Raw genomic sequence first — 24,978 nt, forward strand, 5'->3', positions numbered from 1 at the left:
GATTAATAGGTTGACAGCCATTATATATCTGATTTTCAGTTCATCATATTCATAACATATTCAAAAGGTCTTTTTTTTCTTTTTCTTTTTTTTGCAATATATGTAGAAATAGAAGTAGTTCTCTTCAAACCTGGAGTATCTGTGGCACGTGCATTGTACTGCAAAAATCAAAATATCTGCCCCTTTTTGTCAAAGGAAACTTGAGCTATTTGGTGTTCCTAATTCGTTTAATGTTATTGTTCCTTTAAGCCTTTACCCCTGAGTGACCCCAGACACAGTACATATTATACAACATTCTCTGTGCTGAAGGACAGCTTAAACCTCTGATTTTATAGGTGTTTTTCTTCCATCCATGCCAGAGCACTATAAATGTTTAAATATTCAAACCCCTTCTTTGTACAAAATACTCTATATTTCCTTCTCTGAAGGAAATCTGAAACTGCGAGAGCACAAACTAAGCTTATGTTTGCATTGGCAATTTTTTGCAAAGCACTTTTTTTGCAGCTGTATCATTTTTCATGTTTGCTGTTTATTGTGAATAGGGCCTCCAAGGAGATGGGGGGTGTGAGAGAGAAATGACAGATTTCATGGGCTAGTCATGGCAAAAATGCACACACCACCATCTTCATAAAATGAAAGCATCTAAAAGAGGAAGTCAATTATATAGGCAAAAAGATTTGCATGTGTTACAATTTCCTAATGCAGATGCATTAAATAGATGCACAGAATATCGTTGCAGCCCCCCGTTAATGATCTCTTCTGCTTATTTAATTGCTACGAGACTCTTTTCTCCCTGCTGTGGCAACAACATTGACCATATTAATGTGGTTACAGAGAACTGTTCTGTAGTGCTGTCAAGTGCCTCTTAATCTTCCTACTCCTGTATGTGAAGCCAGGTTTCTATCTCGAAGATTCATCAAATGTTATTTCTGGATTAAGGTTTTTCTTATTCACAAAGTAAATTAGTGACAGGAGCTTCCCAGCACTTGTCTTTCTTTTCATACCACGAGTCCTTCATTTTCATACAAGCACTGCGGTTTATGGCTGATGGCTAGGAATCCTTTGTTTCTAACGTGCATAGCCAGTTAGCCTATGTGGCTTTGATACCCATTTGATCCTCTTCCCCTCACCCATCTAAAAAAGAAAGAGAATTTACAGTAAATCACTATATATACACCCTTTTGTCTGTAATAACACACACAGTGTAAGTGTGTACATGTAACCTGCTGGTAAGTGTGTTATGCATCACCCTCTGCGCCTGCTGCAAGGAGGATTTGTTTCAGCTCTCATCCTGAGAGTTTAGCTCAAGCTGAAGAGTCTCATGCTTGTCGCACTATAGGTCCCCAGTGCTGACCAAGAAGTAATAATTAATTACTTAACCAATTAATGTGTAGGGGTGTATGAGTGTGTGAATTGTTAATAGCAGCTATTAAGAACATAAAAATAGCCATACTGGGTCAGATCAATGGTCTATCCAGCCCAGTATCCCATCTTCCAACAGCAGCCAGTGCCAGATGCTTCAAAGGGAAAAACAGGGCAATTATCAAGTGATCCATCTCTTGTTGTCTAGTCCCAGCTTCTGGTAGTCAGAGACTTAGGAAAGCCCAGCGCATGGGGTTGCATCCCTGATCATATTGCTAATAGCCACTGATGGACCTATCCTCCATGAACGTGCCTAATTCTTTTTTGAACCCAATAAAACTTTAGGCACTCGTAACATCCCCTGACAATGAGTTCCACAGGTTGACTGCGCGTTGTGTGAAGAAGTACTTCCTTTTGTTTGTTTTAAATCTGCTGCCTAATAATTTCAGTGAGTGACCCCTGGAATAAATAACACTTCTTTATTCACTTTCTGCACACCATTCATGATTTTATAGACCTCTATCATATCCCCCCTTAGTTGTCTCTTTTCCAAGCTGAACAGTCCCAGTCTTTTTAATCTCTCCTAATATGGAAGCTGTTCCATACCTTTAATCATTTTTCTTACCCTTCTCTGTACCTTTTCCATTTCTAATATATCTTTTTTTAGAACTTCACTCAGTATTCAAGATGTGGGCGTACCATGGATTTATATAGTGGCATTATGATGTTTACTGTCTTATTATCTATCCCTTTCCTAATGGTTCATAACATTCTATTAGCTTTTATGACTGCCGCTGCTCATTGAGCAGATGTTTTCAGAGAACTATCCACAATGACTCCAAGATCTCTTTCTTGAGTGGTAACAGCTAATTTAGACCCCATCATTTTATATGTTTGGATTATATTTTCCATTATGTGTTACTTTACATTTATCAACATTGAATGTCATCTGCCATTTTGATGCCCAATCACCCGGTTTTGTGGGATCCCTTTGGAACTCTTTGCAGTTTGCTTTGGATTTAACTATCTTGAGTAATTTTGTATTGTCTGCAAACTTTGCCACCTCACTGTTTACCCCCTTTTCCAGATTATATATGAATATGTTGAACAGCACTGGTCCCAGCAGATCCCTGGGGGACACCACTATTTACCTCTCCCCTTTCTGTTGACTGAAAATTTATTCCTACTCTTTGTTTCCTGTCTTTTAACCAGTTACTGATCCATGAGAGGACCTCCCCTCTTATCCCATGACAGCTCACTTTGCTTAAGAGCCTTTGGTGAGGGACCTGGTCAAAGACTTTCTGAAAGTCAAGTACACTGTATACACTGGATCTCCCTTATCCACGTTTGTTGACTCCCTCAAATAATTGTAATAGATTGGTGAGGCATGATTTTATAAAAGTTGTGTTGACTCATCACCAACAAATCATGTTAATCTATGTGTCTGATCATTCTGTTCTTTACTATAGTTTCAACCAGTTTTCCTGGTACTAAAGTTGGGCTTACCAGCTTGTAATTGCCAGGATTACCTCTGGAGCCTTTTTTAAAAAAAAATTGGCATCACATTAGCTGTCGTCTGATCATTTGGTACAGAAGCTGATTTAAGCAGTAGGTTACATACCACTGTTACTAGTTATGCAATTTCATATTTGGATTCCCGCAGGACTCTTGGGTGAATACCATCTGGGACAGTTTGTCAGATTTATCATTTAAAAAGAATAGCTTAGGTGTGGGAATCTCCCTCACATCCTCTGCAGTGAAGACCGATGCAAAGAATTATTTAGCTTCTCCGCAATGGCCTTATCTTCCTAGAGTGCTCCTTTAATACCTCAATCATCCAGTGGCCCCAATGATTGTTTGGCAGGCTTCCTGCTTCTGATGTACGTTTGGTTTTTTCCTGTTAGTTTTTGAGTCTTTTACTAGTTGCTCTTCAAATTATTTTTTGGTCTGACTAATTATTCTTTTACACTCGGCTTGCCAGAGTTTGTGCTCCTTTCTATTTTCTTGAGTATGAGTTGACTTCCAATTTTTAAGAGGATGCCATTTTACCTCCAATCAACTCTTTTACTCTGTTGTTTAGGCCTGGTGGCATATTTTTGGCTCCTCTTACTCTTTTCTTTAAATTTGAGGTATACATTTATTTTGAGCCTCTGTTATGGTGTTTGTATATAATGATGCATAATTCTAAGCAGACGTATGCATGTACATTTGCTATACAGGTCTGTCGCATCTTACGCGCATTTAACATGTGTGATTTCAGCTTTACGCTGTCGGCAGAAACCAAAAAACACAAAAAGAGAAAAATAACAATTTAAATACTTTTTCTGTCATGCGAGCAATTCCGCCCGCCATTCAACTCAATGTAATTTTCACTATACGCGGTTTTCGCTTTACACGCTAACCGCGGAACGGAACCTCCGCGTAAGATGAGACTTGCCTGTATATGCTACATATACAACAAGATCGAATACTCTGTATTCTCTGGTAGTTCCAACCATTTATGTATGGAACACAGAGAGCAATATAGGCGGAAGGGTGGAGTAGGCAAACATGAAAATAGAGATACACTAATGAGGGGAAAGTCATGGGGACCTTTTACAAGTGAGGAAAACCACCTCTATTATGGTATTTTATATATGTTTAAATAAATACAAAATAGTAATTTAAAAAAGCATAGGACCAAATATTGCTGTCAGTCATACCCGGACCCCACAGAGTTGCGCTGGTGTAATAATAACCCAGAGCAGAATCTAGCCCATGACATTGGAAAAATTCACCTCACCTCAACTGTTTAAACTTGCATGCGAGGTTAAACGCTGTAGGCCTGACTGTTAGCTTTGAAATATTTGCTGCAGAAAAGAAGAGTGGTATAGACAAAGTCTAAGAAATGATCCTACTTGTCTGATCTCATTATGTCAGAAGCTACCACAGAATGCAGAGTATTTGATCTTGTGGTACACGTAGTGTACACAGCAAATGTATGCATATACATCTGCTTAGAGTTAGGTATCATTATATTCCATTCCTTTTTCTGTAATTATTTAGTGTGGCTTACATTGTTTGTATCTAATTTTGTTTTGTATCCTTTTTAGTTGGTTTCTCAATAAAAAAAAAAGCTGTGAATTTAAAATCTCCCTCTCCTGTCAATATATTTTCCATCAAGCTAACTTTTTGTTTTAGCTTTGAAATCTTGTAGGTGTGGCATTGGTGTGTCAAGTGGGTTCCAGAAAGAATGAGAATGAAATTTTGTCCAACTCATGCCAAAAATATGATAGATCTGTTAGACATCTTCACCAATGTGCTTACACTAGTACTAATATTTTGCCATTGCTTTTCTCATGAGGAAGTGCAGCTGCTTGTCTGGCAGATCTTGAAATAGAATTGCATTTTCCAAACTGGTCAAACTTCATGCTTCTTATTCCAATGAAAAATTCCCTTCCTGTTCTGTGCCTCTGAAAGCAAGACAGAATGGCTGTAAAAACTGCTCCATCTCACAGCATTATCTTCTGCTTTAATGACCCTTTCTTTGATAAACTATATAGGGTTTTAGACTAGAGACGGTATGCCAAACTTGGTCCCTAACTTTATACCCAACACAATCCCAATAAAGTCAATGGGATGGACAGGGTATAAACCAGGGAAGGATTGGGCCCCAAATCCAGAACATTACAAGAGAAAATAAAAATCTCATTTCTGGAAAAATGTACATCTGTAAAGACCCTCTTAAATTTTTTTTGATGTTTTATTGGGGATCCTTAAATAACATTACATAGCTTTTCTGACATTGAAACATGTGAGTAACCCTGACTGTACATGCAGTTATATTTTATAGAGTTTTGCAATCAAGGTTAGTAACTTGTCTTCTATGCAGCATGATATTTGTATTTTTTCTCTTTCTTTCACCCCTTTTGGGTAAGATTTGAGTAACATTTTATTACCATTGGCCTGAGGAGGTATGGGTATTGCAAAACCTCCTGGGATGAGTTTTGGTTTTGCATACCCAAATCAGGGTTTGTTTGCATCTGGATTCCATATTATCCAAACCACTAAAGTTTGGAGAGAAGGAGGTGTTAAAATAAATGGTCCTGGCTTTGTGCCATTTCTAATATTTTTGTAATGTTGTTCTAATGAACCAAACAAAAAACCCCAGTGGATTAATATGTATACAGGCCAGCCAGTATGCACAGCTCTGCACAATAGCTGAACTGTTGCTAAAGAGTCAGTGGAACCCCTAGTCTGAAATGTTTGCAGCCTGCAAGGTGTTGAGCGTGGTGGCAATAAGAACTGATGGTATTCAGCACCTTGAAAGATCAAGTTCAAAGATTATGAAGCACAGAACACAAGCAGAGAACCAGATGGGCCTCAGATAGAACACTTCAGAGAACAGGTTCTTTTGAAAGTTTGGCAAGCATCTGTTGAGATGTTCTGCCCTGAGTACAAGGCAGTATGAAAAATGGCACAAAGTCTGCAAAAGAGAATCAAGAAGGAAGCATTGGTGGAATAAGGAGAGCAACATGGGAGGGCGAATGGGGCAGGCAGACATGAAGATAGAGATGTACTAAGGGGAAAAGTAATAGAGACCTTTGAAAATGAGGAAAAGCTTGCACTTAACATGGTAGAAGAGTGGAGCCAGCATGTGCATTCAGGAAGGAAGACCTATTGGGCAAAGCAGTGGGAAAGGAAAAATAACCTCAGCAACTGCATTTTAGATGGTGCAGTGGACAATTCATGGTTTGTTTGTTTTTCTTCTTTATATAACAATAGGTTTCAGAGTAGCAGCCGTGTTGTGGCACCTTAGAGACTAACAAATTTATTTGAGCATAAGCTTTCGTGGGCTACAACTCACTTCTTCGGATGCATAGAATGGATATGTTCCAGTCTATGCATCCGAAGAAGTGAGCTGTAGCCCACGAAAGCTTATGCTCAAATAAATTTGTTATTCTCTAAGGTGCCACAAGTACTCCTGTTCTTTATATAACAATAGGGTTTCTATATACAGTGTTCTCTCTCTCCTTAGCTGGACACCATTCATCTGACTGCAATTCTGCTATCCATGTTAAGTTAGCTGGTCTTTGGGCATGTGCTGTTGTCAAGCTTTCCTTTTCTGTATACTGTAAAAAGAAAATAAAGAGGCCCACATGCAGTAGCATGGTCTTGGAATTTATCCTTTTAGCAGTTTGTTATTTATTCCTATACTGTTGCAACCCTGTGTGAATTTCTGCCTTTCTGCCATGGTAAATATTCTTCCATTTTTCTAATAATAAAACGGTAGTGAGATGAGAGAAGTGCAAACATCTTGCAAAAATCCATATTGTCATTTGGACGAGAGCAGTTGAGTGGGCCAAACATCCTTTCTGTAGCACATTAAATTGCATGTCTTTGCATTCCGGGATTGGCCGCTCATTTTCGGGACCATATTCTGTTCTTGTAAACAGCTCGGATAGTCCCTAGGAGTGCTCTTTGTAACAGAATGCTTTGATAAAGCCAAAGCTATCAGCTGCCAAGATTCCATAAGGAGCTGGAAATAGGCGCCAGATATCTTTGCTACTGTAGATGTCAATGCATTAGCAACATCATTTATCTTCCTAAAGACATACTAAGCCCCTAAAATGTATTATAAAATTAAGTGGCATTTTTTCCACCTGCTCTTGCTGATGCCAAATGCTGATAGAAAGCTCTCCCTAGTGATATGACTCTGCATGCAAAATTTAAGTGCCCTACTAAGGACTGCAGCTGCCTCAGAGACATCCTTTTTTCTATCGGCTGCCTCCTTCACTTAGAATAATAAGCTTTAGATTATCTTGGGGCACTTTAGATTCCAGTGCTGCACAATCCAATTTGACATAACAACAAGAAAAAGAAAAAGCAAGAAACAAAGAAAAGAAAAAGAAAAAAAGGCAAGCCAGCACTGGACTTCCATTCTGTTTCGTCAGCTAGTCAGAAGAATAAGTTCATCAAAAATGGTTAGCAAACCAACAAGCTAGTACTAAGTGGCATATTTTAGTACTATATTAATTATATTTGATCATTGTATTTATTTATTGTATTTATGTTATGCCAAAGTGTCTTCAGCTAAGAGGAAACAAGATTTGAGCATCTTAAATATTTCACCGAGAATGGGAATAGACATATCAAAGGAGCATCGCTTTTCAAAAAGAGAACAATAACAAGTGATACCTGTGGGTACATCCTGATAATCTCCAATTATCTGTTAGAAAGCCCAAACTACTTTCTTATCCATGTTCATTGGCCTGTTAAGTCTCGGGTCCTGCTGCTGTAGAATTAACACCGCTCCTCCCCAAACAATCCCATTCTCTGCTGCCAAAATACTTGTTGTTGTTATGTGTATTGTGGTAATATCCAGTCAGGACAAGGGGCCCATCGTGCTAGATGGTGTACAACAGCTAGACATAGTCCCTGCCCTTAAGAGCTCAGATTCTCATCTGAAACCAGAGTATGACATTCAAAAGGAGATAGACACCTGTTCGCTGTACTCAGCCACTCAGCCATACCGATACCTTGTGGATGTATGCTGTTGTAATCCACTGGTCCTCTGTAATCCTTTTAGTTTATTCTGCTGATTCCTGTTGGGTGTTCCTTTAAAAAAATAAGTAGAAAGTATGGCCTCCTTAAAAAGAAATGGCCTCTGAATCCATAATAATAAACCAACGATAAGTCCTTTGATTAGTTTGATTAGTTAAAATACAGTTGTTTGGATACAAAGATGCTTCTGGAATGTCTTTGAATTGTCAGCAAACTGTGTATGTCCTTATATATATCAGTAATATCTAACTTGCTTTTTGACTGCTATGCATATGATTTAAAACTTACCGCAGTCTGTGCTGAAGAAGTATGACATCTAGATGGAATTCTGTTGAGTGGTGAGGAGGAGCCCACAGGCATGCTGCATTTTAGTACTACTGATAACAGGCAGAAGTTGGAAAGAGGTCTTGGAAGCTAGCCTTAGATTACTAGGCTAAAGACTTAGTTTCTATACACACTTTCTCTGAAAAACACCAATGAACCAGAGGCGGCTTTATGATCTTAATGTGTGGATAAGTTTCATGAATTGCCAATAATGAACAGGAAACAATGAACATTGCAGTTAAGGTATAAAATTATGAACCAAAAAAGAGTATGCTAACATTTTTTAAATTTGGGGGGATTAGCAAATATTTTCACCCATAAATTGTCATGTCAAATGTCAAAATGTTCTTGAACAACAAATCATGTGGTAATAATAATAATAGAAATGGAGTCAGCTCTCCATGATTATCCCAGAAAGCATTCATTAATTTGAATGGTTTTAGTTATTCCCTTCTTTAGCATGAATTGCTAGGTCAGATCATGGATAAAGCTCATCTTATATGTAAAACCATATGTGTTTCCATTAATTTAAAATTCCACTTTTTGCTTTGTTCTTCTTTTTCTCCCAGTTATGTTCAGGATTTTCAGTGGCTTTTGGTTTTTCATGATAGTTCTTGTTTCTCCTCTACAAATGTTGCTAGTTCTGATTTGTCTTCTACTAGTGTTGTAATTCATTTGGTCTAGTGCCATTGAACACATTTTAGCTGTATGCAGTATGAGCAGAACTCCAGCTGTCTCTCCTCCAGAACTTCCCATTCGGTCATTATAGAAATCTGTCAAATCTTCCCCCAAAGTGAGGAGTACTGGATTCCAACTGTTTGCAAAATAGGAAGACCAGCCAGAAATTCTCTCCCATCTTCCGCAACGAGTAGATCCTGAAATAGTGGACGGTATGCGATTTTATTGCTTGCACTGAGCAGCTCCTGTCGTTATCCTTAATTTATTATCAGTCAAAGGTCTAAACGTCTGCAGAGGTCTTACCTTCCTGGTCTGTTTGCTCAAATATCTAATTGCTTTTGTCATTGTATGAGCTAGTCTTTGTTCAATAACCATCACTTAATAAACCAGAAACAATAGCCTTTTTTTCATTTCTTTTACAATGAAATTCTGCTTTAAAACATGCTACAGGAGGGATTAAGTCAAGTGTGGTTTCATGTTATATTGTAATTGACCTGGAACGGATTCAAAAATCAGGACTCCTTTCCCAACACTTTACTTAGAGATTGGGCGACAAATTAAGATCTCATTTACAATTATCTAAAGCCAGAGTAAATCCATAGGGCTAAACGGGGTCTGATCAGTGTAATTGAGAGCTGAATTTGATCCTTTGACTCTACACTTGTACAAATCCAAATAGAATTTGGCCCAGAGAATTCTTATCTAACCACGCCACCAAGCAATTTGACTGCACACACCAGATAATAGTCACACTGGTTTGGGTTTTGAATTGTTGGTCAAATCAATTCAAATATAAATAATACAAACTTGAATAAGGAGAATATTTAAATTGTGGGCCCCTGTTGATGTTTCGTGCCTTTGTAACACAGATAAACACAGTCCCTGGGGAACTGACCATTGGTTCTTCAGAAAGCATTGTCAAAAAACGGTGCCAGGTGCAAGTGGCCTTTTAAATTCTGTAGCGTACCTAGTGTCATGCACATCGCACCTCTTACTCCTTTCTCTAGAGACATAGAGTGGCATCCAGCTCATTGGTGGCTGAGGAGTTGTCAACAAACCTTTCAGTTGCTAGTGTGTACTGCAATTAGCTGTAAACAGGCGTTTAAATAAAATTGAGGGATATCAAAGTCAGCCCAAGAGGATGTTTACAATATGAATTGTAGTCATTTCCTTCATAAGTATCAATAGTCAGTTCCTACCACGGGACATTACAATAGGTCACCAGAGATGAAGGCTTCGGGATGCCAGGTGGGGTCTAGCTTGGGATCAGGCCCCAAAGGATGCTCGCGTTTTCTAATTGCTTTCAAGCTAAGGTCAATAAAGTACTAGTAGGTCACTAGAGAATGCTAGGATCTTGTGGGGACGTCTGATGCTAGGGAGGGCACTGAAGTCATTTGAAGACCCTGCTGAGGTTGTTTGGGAGAGGAGTTTCATTCTTGAGTGGGCTCTTCTATGCCTGCCTCAACTTGGCTCTGCATAGGTTTGCAGAAATTCTGGGACTTGAAAAATCTTCCTCCTGATTTATATTGAATCAGGGCCCAATACAAAAAGTACCTAATGTTTATTTCTGTGAAAATACAGGAACAGAATATGCATGCTGGTCACTTCTGCTGATCGGATGTTTTTCTTTAGGTGAGCTGGACTGTCAACAGGACTTTAAATAATTAGTGTCTGTCGTTTATTTTTGCCATCAAGTCAAGATTTAAAAGGTCTGGGTAACCCTTGTGTCCAGACTTAGCCATGAGTTCAGTGTCCTGTCCATCGTTTGGGCATTTCCATGAGTGTCTTGCTCAGTGGTGAGCAACCTGCGTCCCATGTGCCACCGCTTCCCGCAGTTCCCATTGGCCAGGAACAGTGAACTGCGGCCACTGGGAGCTGCGGGTGTCTGTGTCTGCAGACGGTCAATGTAAACAAACTGACTCACAGCCCGCCAGTGGATTACCCTGACGGGCCGCAGGATGCCCACCACTGGTCTTGCTCCTCTCCATATCCAAGATCACGGCTTTTAGGGTGTGCATTGCCATTTGAAAATATATAACGACAGAACAGAAACCCATATAAACAAGCTTAAGCCTCCAGGAAAAAAAAATACTGATTCTACAATTAATCATGTCCATTACCTTTGCCTGGAGCTTCAGGGAGCTAACAGAAAAGTGAAATTTGTGAGAATATACTATTCCTGCAGCTATGTAATGAGCTGATTGCCCCATATGTCAGATATGCAGCAGTAAGAAACGATGATGGTTTTCTGTGGATAGTTGCACTTTCAGGATTAAGATCTACCCTTTATTTGGGACTTATTTTCTCAGTCAAGATTCTTTTTTTTTAAAGGAACAACCATGATATGTTTAATCTCTCTAGAAGATAAAAAGCAGATGGTACTGATTAGCTAATTATTAATATTTTCTAAAGCTTATCAGCTGCATTGAGTGTCTGGTGTAAGCTTTGCAAAATACTGGAGATGTGTCTTTTTCTCTTTCCATTAGTTACCAACATTTATTAAAATTAGAAAAAAATAAACTATCAAAATCCTTTTCTGCCCAATAGAAATATATTAATTTCCTTTTCCCAAAATTTACAGTCAAAACTCATTTCTCTAGTACTGAGGTTACAACATACACTTGATATGAACAGTATAGTGAGGCTGCAGCTAACCTAGCTGTTTTGTCTTTATTATATACTGTTCCATAAGCCAACTCAACTTTATTCGTCCCTGTGGCTATTTCACCTTTTTCCTTGTTCCTATCTGGAAAACATTCGTTTTATTTTGTCCTGGTCTCACTTCTAGCTTCTATCCTTTACTGCCTTTTTGCAACAACAGGAGCAAATGGAGAGCGGTGATTGCTTATTTGATTGCCACGCTGCAGCACTTCTGCTGAGCAGGGGACCACATGTGTGAAAATTACGATTGCAGTGCTAGTATGGTACCCGCAGTAGGCATGCTTATGACCCACAAATAGCCACAATTTGAACTACATGAGACATGAAAATAAATATGTTGATGGTCTCTACGTGTCTGCAGTTATGCTTCATTTAAGGCATGGACTTCTTTGTACTGTACAAACACTGTAGAAAGAAAAACAATGCCTATAAATAGGGCAGTTTTCTTGGGATGAAATTCACCCCAAGCAGATGGCCTACAGAAGATCTATGCAACACTCAAGTCACATTTAAGTCCTCCAAATAGGGTATAAGTGGAACTTAACTGAGGCATAGGTCTTGTGCTGGTCAACTGCACAGGGTGAATTTCATCCCCTGGCCAATTCCTGGGCCCACTGAAGTTAATGCAAAACTCCCATTGGCTTCACAGGGCCCAAAGATTGCCCCTATGTTACATGTAATGATCTTTCCATTTTTAGCAGAGTTTGATGTTTGAGCTTTATCTTTGGATTTAAAAAAACAGTTTTTATTTGTGCTTAAAATGTAGGAACAACAAATTCTTGACACTCCTCTGGAGCACAGTCTTGTTAATGTTCTTTGAAATGTGACATATGTCATTGCAGGCAAACTGGAATGGTTCCATTTCTTCTGAAATGAAGAAAACATGTCATTGTTGGGTCCAAGGAATACAAAAGAAGAGTCATATTTTAGATAGCAGCTCCACAACTGCCAAAGATGAAAGCGAAATTTTATTACTTTTGGAAATTTTATAATTATAGTTAATGATAATGTAATGAAATGACATTCTCTTCACTGCTATCACTAATGAAATGTTTGAGTAATAAAACAGATCTTGTTAAATAGAGCGAGCATCTTGAGTGGAACAGCACTTGTGACAGCAGCCTTCATGCAGGAGGATAGGCTTGGAATTCAGAATTTTGTTACAGAAGTAAGAAAGATCAAATTAATGTCTGGTGAATAATTCGCACATGAAGTATTTTTAAGGGCCTTCGATTAAGCAACCAATACTGAACTCTCGAATAAAGGGCTTGATTTTTGAGCATTGCTCATTATAAATACTAACCCTTATTTGTCATGTCTGTTTTTCTTTGCAGGCAAACCAGAGAACAGGAAACCCCACCTGACTTCTTTTATTTCTCAGACTATGAAAGGCATAATGCTGAAATAGCAGCATTTCATTTGGACAAGTAAGTAAAACGAAATAATATTTAAAAGAAAAAATAAATGTGATGTGCATTTTATTCCAAACCCTCCTGCCTGGCAAAAATTTAGTTACTTTAAAAATAGAAAATAACATAAAAAGGGTGAGCAATCTACATGAAGAAATGAATGGAACAGAATGAAACTGGGGAACAATAATTAGAAACAAAGGTTTACTTTGGGAGGAAGATATCTGAAAAAAGTAATGGTCAAAATGAATTAGAGGCAATATTAAAGAGAAGCTTCTAATGCTACACATGACAATGTGATCTTGAGTTGCATATGGAGAGGGTCTCATGGCATGGGTGATACATGGCATTGGTATGATTGAACCTGTCCTACTTCACTTAGTTCTAGTCACATGAATATGAGATAGATATTGATAAACAGGAGAGCACTCAGAGAAGAGTAAAATAAATGATGAACAGAGAGGGGAGAAGAGATGGTGGTTTCATAGGGTTGGGGTTGGGACCGGCTGCTGAAGGCCATTGTGCACAAAGTTTAGAGTTAGGGTCATAGCTAGGCACACAGTTACAATGAGGAATGGGGCCCATAGGTTGGTCTAGGACAAGATTAGGGCTTGACCCTGATGGAGCCATCTGTGTGTCCAGGATAGCCTTTGGAATGGAGCTCATTTAGCTTCCAGAGCAGAGATTATGGGTGGGTTTTACTGGTAATCTAGGATTACAGTTAGAGACCATGGCATTTTCTGGATTAGGATTAGGGTTGCAGTTTCTTGCACATCCTGGGTTAGGGCCAGAGTTGGTCGCCATAAAATGTTCTTGCCTAGGAGTAGGGTGAAAGTCTCTTGAACAATGCGTAAGAGAGTTAGGGTAGCGACCTGTAGGGAATCCTGGGAAAGGGTTTCAGTTGGATCCCATGAGACACACCAGGCTAGAGTTAAAGTTCAGGTATAAGTGACAATCGGAGCTAGGATGATGGTTTGAGACCATTTGGATACCATAGTTTACACTAGGATTGAGACCGGGGGACTGTTCTGGGCCAGAGTCGGGGTTGGAGCCCATCGGACATCTCAGATTAGGGTAATGATTGGAGCCAGTTGGGCTTCCAGATCAAGGTTTGGGGTTGGAACCTCTTGGACTTCCAGGCCTCAGATAAAGGTTGGGGCCCATAACATTTCCACATACAGGGTTGGGTTTGTGCCAATAGGGATTCTAGCGTTATGGCTAGGGTTAGGAGCCATAGGACTGCCCACCCTAGGATCAGGGTCAGGGCCTGTAGGGCTTTCTGGCCTGGGGTTTGAGTCAGGGCTGGTAGAGCGTTGGGTTTGGGGCTGGTAGAGCTATCCATCCTAGGGTTAGGGTTGCAATATATAGGGCTTCCTGGGCTAAGATTATGGTAGTGGATGGTAGGGATTAGGGACAGATTGAGGGACATAAGGCTTCCAGGCATAAGGTTAGGGTTGGGGGCAGTAACGCTTCTCCAGCTAGATACAGGATTGGGACTCACAGGGCTCCCAGACCTTGGATCTGGTGGGCTACCCAGCCTAGGGTAGGATTGGGGCTGATACAGCTCCCTGACCTATTGTAAGGGTTGAGTCTCATTTCACTTCTCAACCTAGGGTTTGCATTGGGTCCCCAGGCCTTCCCAGTCTAGAATCATGGTTGGGGTCCCTAGAACTCCCTGCCCTAAGGATAGAGTTGAGATCCATAGGGCACCCTAGTCTAAGTTTAGGTTTGGGGCCCCGAGGCATATGTCTACACTGCACCTCCCAGCCCAGTAGACAAATTTGCATTAGTGATGTTCACACTAACAAGCCAAAAGTAGCAGTGGAGATGTTAAGTATCAGAGGGGTAGCCGTGTTAGTCTGGATCTGTAAAAGCAGCAAAGAGTCCTGTGGCACCTATTAGACTAACAGACGTATTGGAGCATGAGCTTTCGTGGGTGAATACCCACTTCATCGGATGCATGTAGTCAGTAGGGACGTTGCATCCCGGTGGAGGCTTGAGCTGGCCACCCAAGCTCAAGCCCACCCTACACCCTGGAGCTGAGCTTGGGTGGCTAGCCTGAGCCTCCACCAGTGTTGCGATGTCCATATAACTATTTTTAATGCATGAGCAAGAGCCCTGCTAGCACAGGTCTGTCTACCAGGTCAGGAAGCTTGCTCCAAGCTGCAGTGTAGACATACCATAAGACTAATTAACCTAGGGTTAGGATTGGTGCCCTTAGGACTCTTCTTTTAGGGATCCCCAGCCTAGTGTAAAACATGGGGTCTGTAGAGCTCCCCAGTTTAGAGTTAGGGCCTGTAGGGCTCTCCAGGTTAGGGTTGAGGCCCACAGTGCTTTCCTTTCTTGGGTTAGGATTGATGCCCCTAGGACTCTCTATTTAGGATTAGGTTTGGGGCCCTTAGGAATACCCAGCCTGATGTAAGAGTTGGAGCCTGCGTAGCATTGGGGCTGGGGCCTATAGGCCTCCTTGGCTTAGGGTTAGGTTTGGAGCCCTTAGGGCTACCCAGACAAGGGTTAGAGTTGGGGCCTTTGGGGCCTCTCTGGATATCCTGGAATGAGAGTAATAGGTTCCAATGGAAGACATTGGAACCCCGTGTCTTGAGTCACTCAAAACAGGAGTGAAAAAGCAATGGATAACGTCCTTTAGGAAACAATCCTGCATTGGTGAGGAGCTGGACTGGACTAGCAAACCGGTCTCTTGTATCTTAGATTTCTAGGATTTTACATTGCTTAATTTTTTCACGAAACATTGCATGCCCATATTTTTAATCGTCTAGTGATTCTGCTTGGATCACTTGATCAGTACCAGTTCTGTTCATTCCTTCTGAAGCACCTGGCATTGGCTACTGTCAGAAGACAGAATACTGGGCTAGATGGACCTTTGGTCTGACCCAGTATGGCCATTCTTATGCTTTATACAATAAGGCTAAATCGGGACTCGTAACAAAGTAGGTTTAACATTACATGTTGAGCACATATATTATGCACCATGGATGATCTGATTTAAATTTGATGGGGCTCTTTGAAATATGAAGGCCACAGAAAAATTTAGATGGTGTCTTCTGGGTATAATGTACTTCTTTAGTTTGCATCACAATTATGTTTTTAGAGGCAGGAATTATCAGAGGTTTTTTCGTTGTTGTTGTTGTTGTTTAAAGAATCTTAAAAGTAAACTGCCCCTTTATTTCACTTCCAGGATCCTAGATTTTCGTCGTGTTCCACCTGTTGCAGGTAGATTGGTTAATATGACCAGAGAAATTAGGGATGTTACTCGTGACAAGAAACTGTGGAGGACATTTTTCATTTCACCAGGTAGTTTTATGCATTACATTGCCCTCTTCCTATGTCACAAGGGAGACACCTATTGTTTAATTGTAATATGAGGTCTCTTTTTATATACCTTTAAATCAAAACAAATATGGTTTGTCGGGGAGCTATTGGATCAGGTCAAGCTCTATTGACAGCAAACAATTTATTGTATTGAACTGAGTCCCTTTTTTCAGTGTTGTTGTAGCAGAGCTGATCCCAGGATATGAAAGACACAAGGTGGGTGAGGTAATATCTGTTATAGTACCAACTTCTGTTGATGGAAGGTACAACCTTGCAAGCTATACAGAGCTCTTCTTCAGATCTCTGCTTCCTTCCCCAGAAAGTTTGTACCTTCTGCCAAGAGAAGTTGGTCCAGTAAAGGACATGACCTCACCCACATTGTCCCTTTTGCCATTCACAAATAATCCAATGAGTTTGATTTGTGTGTATTTGTTTGTTAATGCAAATTATTCAACAAGTGTTTTATGTAAAGCATTTTCATCATTTACTTGCAGATTACTCAAAACAACTATCACTTAGCACATTTATTATTCATGCTTGGCTATTGGTTGCTATGTGATTGATCACCACTATAGGTTACATGCTATTGTTTCTGCTCCCTGATTGGATGGCTGAAACTTTTATATATGGGAGGGGAACTGAATAAATCATCTCGGTCCCAAACATTCTCATGGACACATACTTACATTGGTATCAATAACAAGGCAGTGTGACCCTTGACCAAATATGTACGAAGGACACTCCTTCCAAGTGAAATTTAGCTGTGTTCCAAAGGCTACCACAGGCCTATGCAGAGTGTAAGTCCCATTTATATCCTCAGAACAGGGTTTAATTGTGACCTAACTGGTGCATAGCCCTTGTTCTGGCCCTCTGAACCAGGGAGAGTATTAACCTCCATAAACATTCTTGTAAATAATAAAATTGCACATTGAGGATAGCCAATAAAAGGGGTTGTGAATATCATTGCAGTGAACCTGTGGGTGTTATTCGCAGTATGATCCTGAATGCTTTCTTCAGTATTTGCCCAGCTCTAGTAGCCTCATAAAATGCAACATTTGAATTTTCAAAGGCTCATTCTGAAGAGTTTAATAATCCACACACCCCATAGGGCTACTCTCTATGCAAACGCAGAGTTAAAAGCATGTGCTTAATTCCCATTGACTTTACCATTAAGTGATGTTGCACGATGTGCCGTGTGCTTACGTGTTTTCAGGAATTGGGTCTACGTGACTTGCCTAAGGTCATTCAGGAAATCTCTGACAGAGCTGAGAATTGACCCCAGGTTTCTTGAGTCCCCGTCCCAAGTCTTAATCACAAGAGAATCCTTCCTCTCAATTTCCATGAACATAATCGTTACATGCCTGCATCAGATGAGAACCATAACCCTCCATTTTGGGTTTTCATTACAAAAATAGCTATTTATTGTGTATGCCACACTTCTGCCCATAAAATCACCTATAGAGTCATTTGTGATGTGTACATTTTGAGATCATGATTTATTTTCAGCATTGTTGTATGCACATTTTTAACATGCTATTATTTATAGCAGTAACTTCACTTGGCAAATAAATTGCATAACTGCAAAAAGTTAAATCTGCCCTCACGTTTTGAGTGTCCATTTTTACATATACAACTAATTGACCGTGCTCACAAACCAAGGTATGCAGCCAATTTGTGTACACGCACAGGACTGTGGGTACTCCAGTCAAGCACTTGAGTGAGTAATGTGAATTTTCATGCACAAAATATGTGTACAATTGCTGCAATCAATTATGGATGCAAATACTGTGGGCAAAATTTAGAGATAAGACTTAGGCTGAAAATCTGGTGGATAATGTTAAGTTAATATAGTTTGTTTTGCTCACTTAAAATGTTAACCACTGTATTCCCATGCTTGTCAGCAAGATTTGAAAGTGTATGGTCCTTTGTTTTTTGGATTTTCCAATTTACATTTCAAGGTTTTAAGGGAAACCTTGTGTGATTTCTGAAAGTAGAATCATAAAACAATGCTAAAATAAATGAGCAGTTTAAAGCAACTGAAACAACAAAATTCAGAGATAAGACTGTGAGTTAAGATAAAGTTCTTTATCTCATCATGATACAATTTTAGACAAAATAATCTTTTATCCACCTCTATTTATGTGATTCAGATAAATCCAATTAAAATATTTGCTTAACTGTGAATCAGGCTTTGCTGGAGAATAAAATGCTTAACCTGTGTGTTTTTGCATTATAGATTTTCTAAATCAATATACCTTCCTTATAGCATGTTGGTGAATTGCAGAGCCATTCTCTGCAAATCCTTAGTTTAATTAGCCAGACTCACATTACTGTAAGAACAGCCTGCATCTTGTTTCTCATACTTGTCCTTAAAAGGCATTAATTAATTAATGTGAGGTCCAGACGTAATAAAGGTCCTAAATTAAGCACTGTTGGACAAATCCAGGGACTTAACACCCAGCCCAAATAACCCATTTGAAAGGCTCCCACTGATTTCAGTGCTAGCTTCACAAGTGGGAATCCTCAGCTATCAACCGGGACTAACTCAACCCAGTAGCTGAAGGAGGGTCTATAGCTCTGATAGACCCCTGCTGCAGGATTCATGATATGGTGAAACATCTGACCATATCAAAGCCAGCCCTCAGCTTCCCCAATTAGAAATTCCCCTGTTCTCAGGGGGTACCTCTACAGAAGCGTAGGTGGGGGCTTGCTTGCCTGTAGAAGATTCTCCTCTGCCGTATTTTGTGCTAAACTGGCTAGATTCAGTACATACAATACGAACATAATAAGAATCCACAGAATACTTCACATCTCTGTGTCACACTGAGCTCTCAAGATCTCCATGGGATTCCCCCCGTAGCTGAATGTTAGAGACAGTATGTTGTCTCTGCAGCTCTGTCCCAGTGCATGGGGAAAGGTCAGGGCTGTGGAGACACATATTGTCTCCTCCATAAGCATAACTTCCCACACACACCCCTGAAAGTCAATGCAGCAGTAAGTGGCATTAATTTTGCACAGAGCACCCACGAGACTAGGAAACTACCCCTTACTGGGGAATCTAGGGTGACCAGATAGCAAGTGTGAAAAATCGGGACAGGGGCTGGGGGATAATAGGTGCCTATATAAGAGAGAGCTCCAAAAATCGGAACTGTCCCTATCAAGACATCTGGTCACCTTAGGGGAATCCCTGGCTGCATGGATCTAATGGACCCACAGTTCCAGCATGCTGTAGGGGTGTGGAGAGAGCCACATGAAGAGGCACAGACCCTCAAATGGCCTTATGTAGCTAATGATCACTCCAAGAGGTGTTAGGGCCAAATTCTCAGCTTGTTCTATGATGTGTGGAGTGTGCAAACCTCATCCCGGCAATGGAACAATTTGGGGAAAGAACCTCACAGGGTTTCCATGCCCTAGGCCACCTCCTACTGTTGTCCCTTGGGACAGAGCTACCTGGCCCTCCTATGCCAATAACTGGCAGGCAGCTCTTGTTTGGAACTACACATCAGGGAAGCATTCATTCTTATGCTGAGAAATGTAAAACCCTGAAATCGGACAGCAGTAGGGTCAGTCAATACATTATACTGCTTTCCAAGAGAAAGCACATTGCAGAAAAAGTGCACTTGCAGGCAGTTTGGACTAAACGTGAGACATGGAAATAGACGAGTAATCATTTAAATTAATTTGACATCCTTTGCAGCAGGGGAGGCTATGGAAACTCTAGTACTCTTACAAATGAATAGTAACTTACTAGCAAAAAGAAAGAAGGTGGGTGAGGTAATATCTTTGATTGGACCCACTTCTGTTGGTGAGAGAGACAAGCTTTCGAGCTTACGCACATGTCTTCTTACGGTAGCAAAAAGAGACTTAATGTCAGCCATAGTTTTAGGAATAATTGAGGCAGCAGTTTAAAGAAATCCATGTTACATAGCTGGTAAGCACTAGCGCTTTCATTCAGAGTAACCAATTCCAGGGGATTGTGGATGGGTTTTTTTCCCCAGCAAACAATAGCAAATCTGGGTCTGTTATTATTCTGAGCAAGTAAATTAAAGATCTTTTCATGTGCTGCTGTAGTAAGCATTCAGGATTATATCCTTTTTCTAGACTTGATTGCAAAGAGATCGCTAAATGCACAGTATTAAAAGTAACACTACTTTCAGTGAAATAAAGGTACTGCCAAGTCATTTGATTGTAAAGCATCTTGAAATGTTTCTTTTCTACCTGAGCAGAATTATTGTTCCGGTAACATTATAAAAGCCACAAGATGAATGCATAGATGCACGGACACATTTTGAATTTTAATTGTAAAAATCAGGCTGAGCCTTCAGACTCCTATTTTTCTATCATTTGATTATGATTACAAGGCAGTTTGTCAAAACCCACAAATCTTGTCAATTCATATTCAAATGCCTTAAGTACGAGACAAAGTATCGCTTTGGGCGCCTCAAAAAGTTGCTGCTCATGTTCTTTATTTAATGAAATGGAAGTTTACACATTGATACATGACACAGCAGAAATGTTTCAGTGCATCCACCCATCTGAAACATCCCCTCCCTTCCCAGGATGCCAATGCTGATGCACCCCACCACCCTTTGCACTAGGAGAGTGCAAGCAGCTTGCACCAGAGTTGCATCCTTTGCAGATGTATTGTGCTCCCCCTGTGGCTGCATCCCAACACAATATATTAAAAAACAAATACTGCCCTGGGTCCTCACAGGGGGCTCCTGTTAATGTCCTGTATAATCATAGGAAGGTGGGATTTGTCCATAAATGTGTCATGTGAGAATGCAGATGATCTACTTTTATCTAAAAGGAACTTTAAAAAAAAACCTATTTGAATTTATCTTAATGGGGGTTGTGGATTATTACAAATATTCAGCATCCGTTTTTTTGAAAAAATTTTTTTAAGAAATCCTTTTGAAGAATGCTATTCAGAGAGATATACCCCCATAATAATACAACCTCGCCTCAATCCCTGCATGCAGGAAGTGGTAGAAATATTTTTAATGGCAAAATGCCCATTCAGAAGAGATTTGCACAATGCATTTCTCTCATTTCAATGATGCTAAAATGTGAGCTTCAGTGCCAGAATCCTGCAGTCCCCTGCGCAAGCCTTTAGAAGCCAGTGGGACTATGGGCCACAAGTCTAGGCCAACAGAGCATGCAATTGGTGGCAGTAAAGGCCTTGTTATTGACTGTAACTTATCACCAAGAAATACTCTTGTGGGTTTGCTTCAGATTTGTTGTCCTAACAACAGGACATATCCTGCCATCCTTCAATGCGTGGGACGACCATTGAAGTCAATGGGAGTTCTGTGTAAAAATCAATAGCTGGATATGCCCCAATAAGAACAATGATTGATTGGAAAGCACAGTGCAGCCAGCACATCTCGTGTTAGCTCTGTCATCCCATGCAGCAGTTGATGTGATTGTGGTGATATGCCAGAAACTTTGCTGTGGATTTATTTAGATACTACTACGTGATGAATGCCAAATTATTATTCCTGGTTGCTTGCACTAACAATATGGAAAGCTGCTGACTGCATTCAAGTCATACTCTCATTCATCCTGCAGTGCAAAGTGCGGTATTTGATGTGATTCCCTTCTAAAAAAGGCAAATATGACAGGAGACGAGTGTCATTGTTGTGTCTTTTGCTCTTTACAAAACAGTTATGGTTCAGGATAGCGGATGATAAGTTTCCTCCCTCCAGGTGTAAGCAGATTCATGTAGACTTTAAAGAGAAAGTATCTCAAACTATCGAGACAAATATCAGTGGATTATCCACATCAGCAAATGAACAGGCAGCGCTGGCACTCGACTAAATGAAAACATGGGGGCACTCTTACAAGTGTGGGGCAACACACAGTTGTGCTGACCCAGGAGCAGACACAGAAGCGGTGCTAGGCCACTGGGGTCCCTAAGCAGGACTCTTTCTGGGGGGCCCTGGCCCCTCCCCCTAAAACACTCATTGTATTATTTCCTCAAACCAATAAATAGACCAACACAACACAACACTTGTTAAAAAGTCCACATTAAATAAAATGAAGGGTATTTGGGGGTAATACTACAGCAGGGCCCACTTAATCTGCTTGTGGCCCTAAGCAATTGCGTAGTCTGCTTATGCCTAGCACCACCCCTGAGAGCGCAGACCCAATTCTGACTTCCCATGTGCCAAGGGTCTGCCCATTCCCTGCCCCTGCCCTCCGCACTCCATGCCCACCGGTACAGGATGGGGAGTAGTAGCTAGAGGGTGGCTGTTCTTCCCACTGCACTGCCCCCTTCAATATGGGGGAAGGCAGGGGAGTCTCTTTATGTCCCCTCATTCCCCTCTTTTATCCTGCAGCACGGATCAGAATCTGATCCTGTGTGTGATTTTGTGCAGATCTTCTTTTGTGTTTAGCCTGGTGTCTGTTGCAATAGTTTGTCTAGATTAATTTCTTTCAAAGACATAATCTCAAATGTTTCTCCTCAGGAGTTATTAGCTAATAGTACCACTGCCTAGTACAATGTGATAATCCAGTTTCCTAGTAAACTGCAGCTTACCATAGCATTCAGCCAATGTTCAGACCACATCCCTCTTTCATTATGGATTATGAAAAAAATTCAGATGGAAGCATGAACTCCTCCTGATTTAACAGTCGTGATCAAAGGCAAAGCTAAAAAGCTTCAGTGCATGTGTAGCCTTGTGGAAAACTGCAGCCAGACTAACGCTACAGTGGCAGTTTGGAGGAGAACCTTAAGAGAGGAAATAAAACCCTCTACACAATTTAGACTGTGGATCCTGATGTTGTGTCCTATAGTAGTTTATTTTTAAGCTAAATTTTAGGATAGATAGATAGATAGATAGATAGATAGATCTGTATTCCTATGCAATGTGAAAGATCTTTTCCAAAGATGCCAGTGTATTACAGGACTCTTTCAAATTATTTAAGGGCTAAATTGAATGTTATTCCTGTTTGAAACCTATTAATCATATCCTTTGTTGAACACGCAGCAAGACTGAAGGCTGAGGTGATTATAGGAAATAATCAACCCAAAGGGTTTATCAGCCAAGGATGTGGTTATTTCTGAGTTACAGGAAATCTCTGGAAGTTATTATTTTTATTATTTTTATCCTGAAATTGTTAAGGCAATGCTCACATTTTAAATGAAAGGAAAAACTATTTTTTTTAAAAGGGAGGGTGCTCAAATTGCCATAAGATTTTTATTATTATTATTATTTCAAGTTCAAAAATATCTTTTTGGCTCTTCTTTCCCCCTATGATCATTTCTCCTTTTCATTTTTTTTTGCTTTTACTGTTTTATGTCTCTCTCCCTCTCTTTCTACTGGTCAAAAAGTCTTTGCCCTCAGGATAAACATAATATATATTTGTTTACATTGTGTTTCGGAACCAAATCAGAAGGGACTTAGCCAATGTACGTAAACATTGAGGACACGATATATGACAATTAGGGAATTGTTCTTGTACCCTCATTGACTAATAATGGCTGCCAGCCTATCAGAGTACAGGGATTTGCATGATATGTGGCCGCTGAGTAATAACCATAGGGATAATGCACAAATCAGATGCCCACAACCAAAATGCATGGAAATGAGGAAAAACTGTTAAGTAATAATCCATCAACCTTGCACTCTGATTGTTTGAGACAATTTCATGGTAATCAGTCTGTTCTCTAAATAATAGACCTGAGCAATTCCAATCAGTAAAGGAATCATCACAAGCTTACTGCACTTTCATAGTCTCCTGAATTTAAAAGTATGTTCAGCCTTACTTTACAAAAGGACACATCAGCATTATTGTAGCTTCATCATCTGTCTGAGGGAGTGTCCTCTTTAAACATGCAATGTGGTCCTTGACAGTACAATGCTAGCATTCTTCCTCCCTACCTTTTCTCCTCATTGCATCACCTACCTTATGTCTGCACACTATTCTGTTTCCACTTTGGATGCTTTCTTTTGCTACGGGGTTAGATCATGCCATTGGCACAGAGCTCCAACGAAATGGTTATGCAGAGCTGCACCACCGCAGAGCAAGCTCCAGGAGGCATTTGGCCTCGGAGACCTTGAACTGTCCTATTGCATTAGGGGGAAAGGAACTAACCACACTCCTTTACACGGAGCTGCCTGTGCAGACAGCAGGTTCTGAAGGCCACGTGTGTTTGAGCCACAGCTTCACCCATCCCTGCCCCATTTTCAGTGATTTGCTCCCTAGGAAGAGCAACTCTGCCACCAGCACTCAAGCCCAGCAGTGCTACGCTGGCCTTGCGGTGAGCTGTACTAAGAGTGGAGCTTCTTACTCCTTATCCCTGTGGCACAGTAGCGTAAGGAGAGGACACGATCTTGCACAACTTATATTTTACACATTTGTGCAAAGCAAATCTTTAAAGCCCTGTAGTAAAACAGCAATAATAGGAACATCACTCTGCTTTTCTTGCTAATAATCTGGGTTACTTTCGTGGGGTAAAGTACTCATCCTTCAGCCTTCTAGTGTATTCCCTTGGGAAGTAGATTACAGCACTCCTAGTACAACTCAAGTCTGTGATGGTAGTTGTGAGATTTTAAAGTACTAGACCCTGTAAAATATGATAAGTTGCTGTTGAGGCATTCTGTTTGTTGGCTAATGGAATAATGCAGCATGCAGAGAGGAAATTTAAGGTATCTATTGCCAAAGC

General features: G+C 40.4%; 1 protein-coding gene across 2 annotated transcripts in view; it reads left to right on the forward strand.

Moving 5' to 3' along the window:
- FAM20C (FAM20C golgi associated secretory pathway kinase) overlaps positions 1–24,978 on the forward strand; it is a 78,383-nt gene that overhangs the window by 47,777 nt on the left and 5,628 nt on the right. For both annotated transcript variants that reach the window (XM_044979699.1, XM_044979700.1), the window contains 2 exons: positions 12,903–12,995; positions 16,174–16,289. In XM_044979699.1, the coding sequence (XP_044835634.1) occupies positions 12,903–12,995; positions 16,174–16,289 (209 nt within the window). The remainder of the gene's footprint in view (positions 1–12,902; positions 12,996–16,173; positions 16,290–24,978) is intronic.

This window comes from Mauremys mutica, chromosome 11 (genome assembly GCF_020497125.1).
Source record: "Mauremys mutica isolate MM-2020 ecotype Southern chromosome 11, ASM2049712v1, whole genome shotgun sequence".
NCBI lineage: Eukaryota > Metazoa > Chordata > Testudines > Geoemydidae > Mauremys > Mauremys mutica.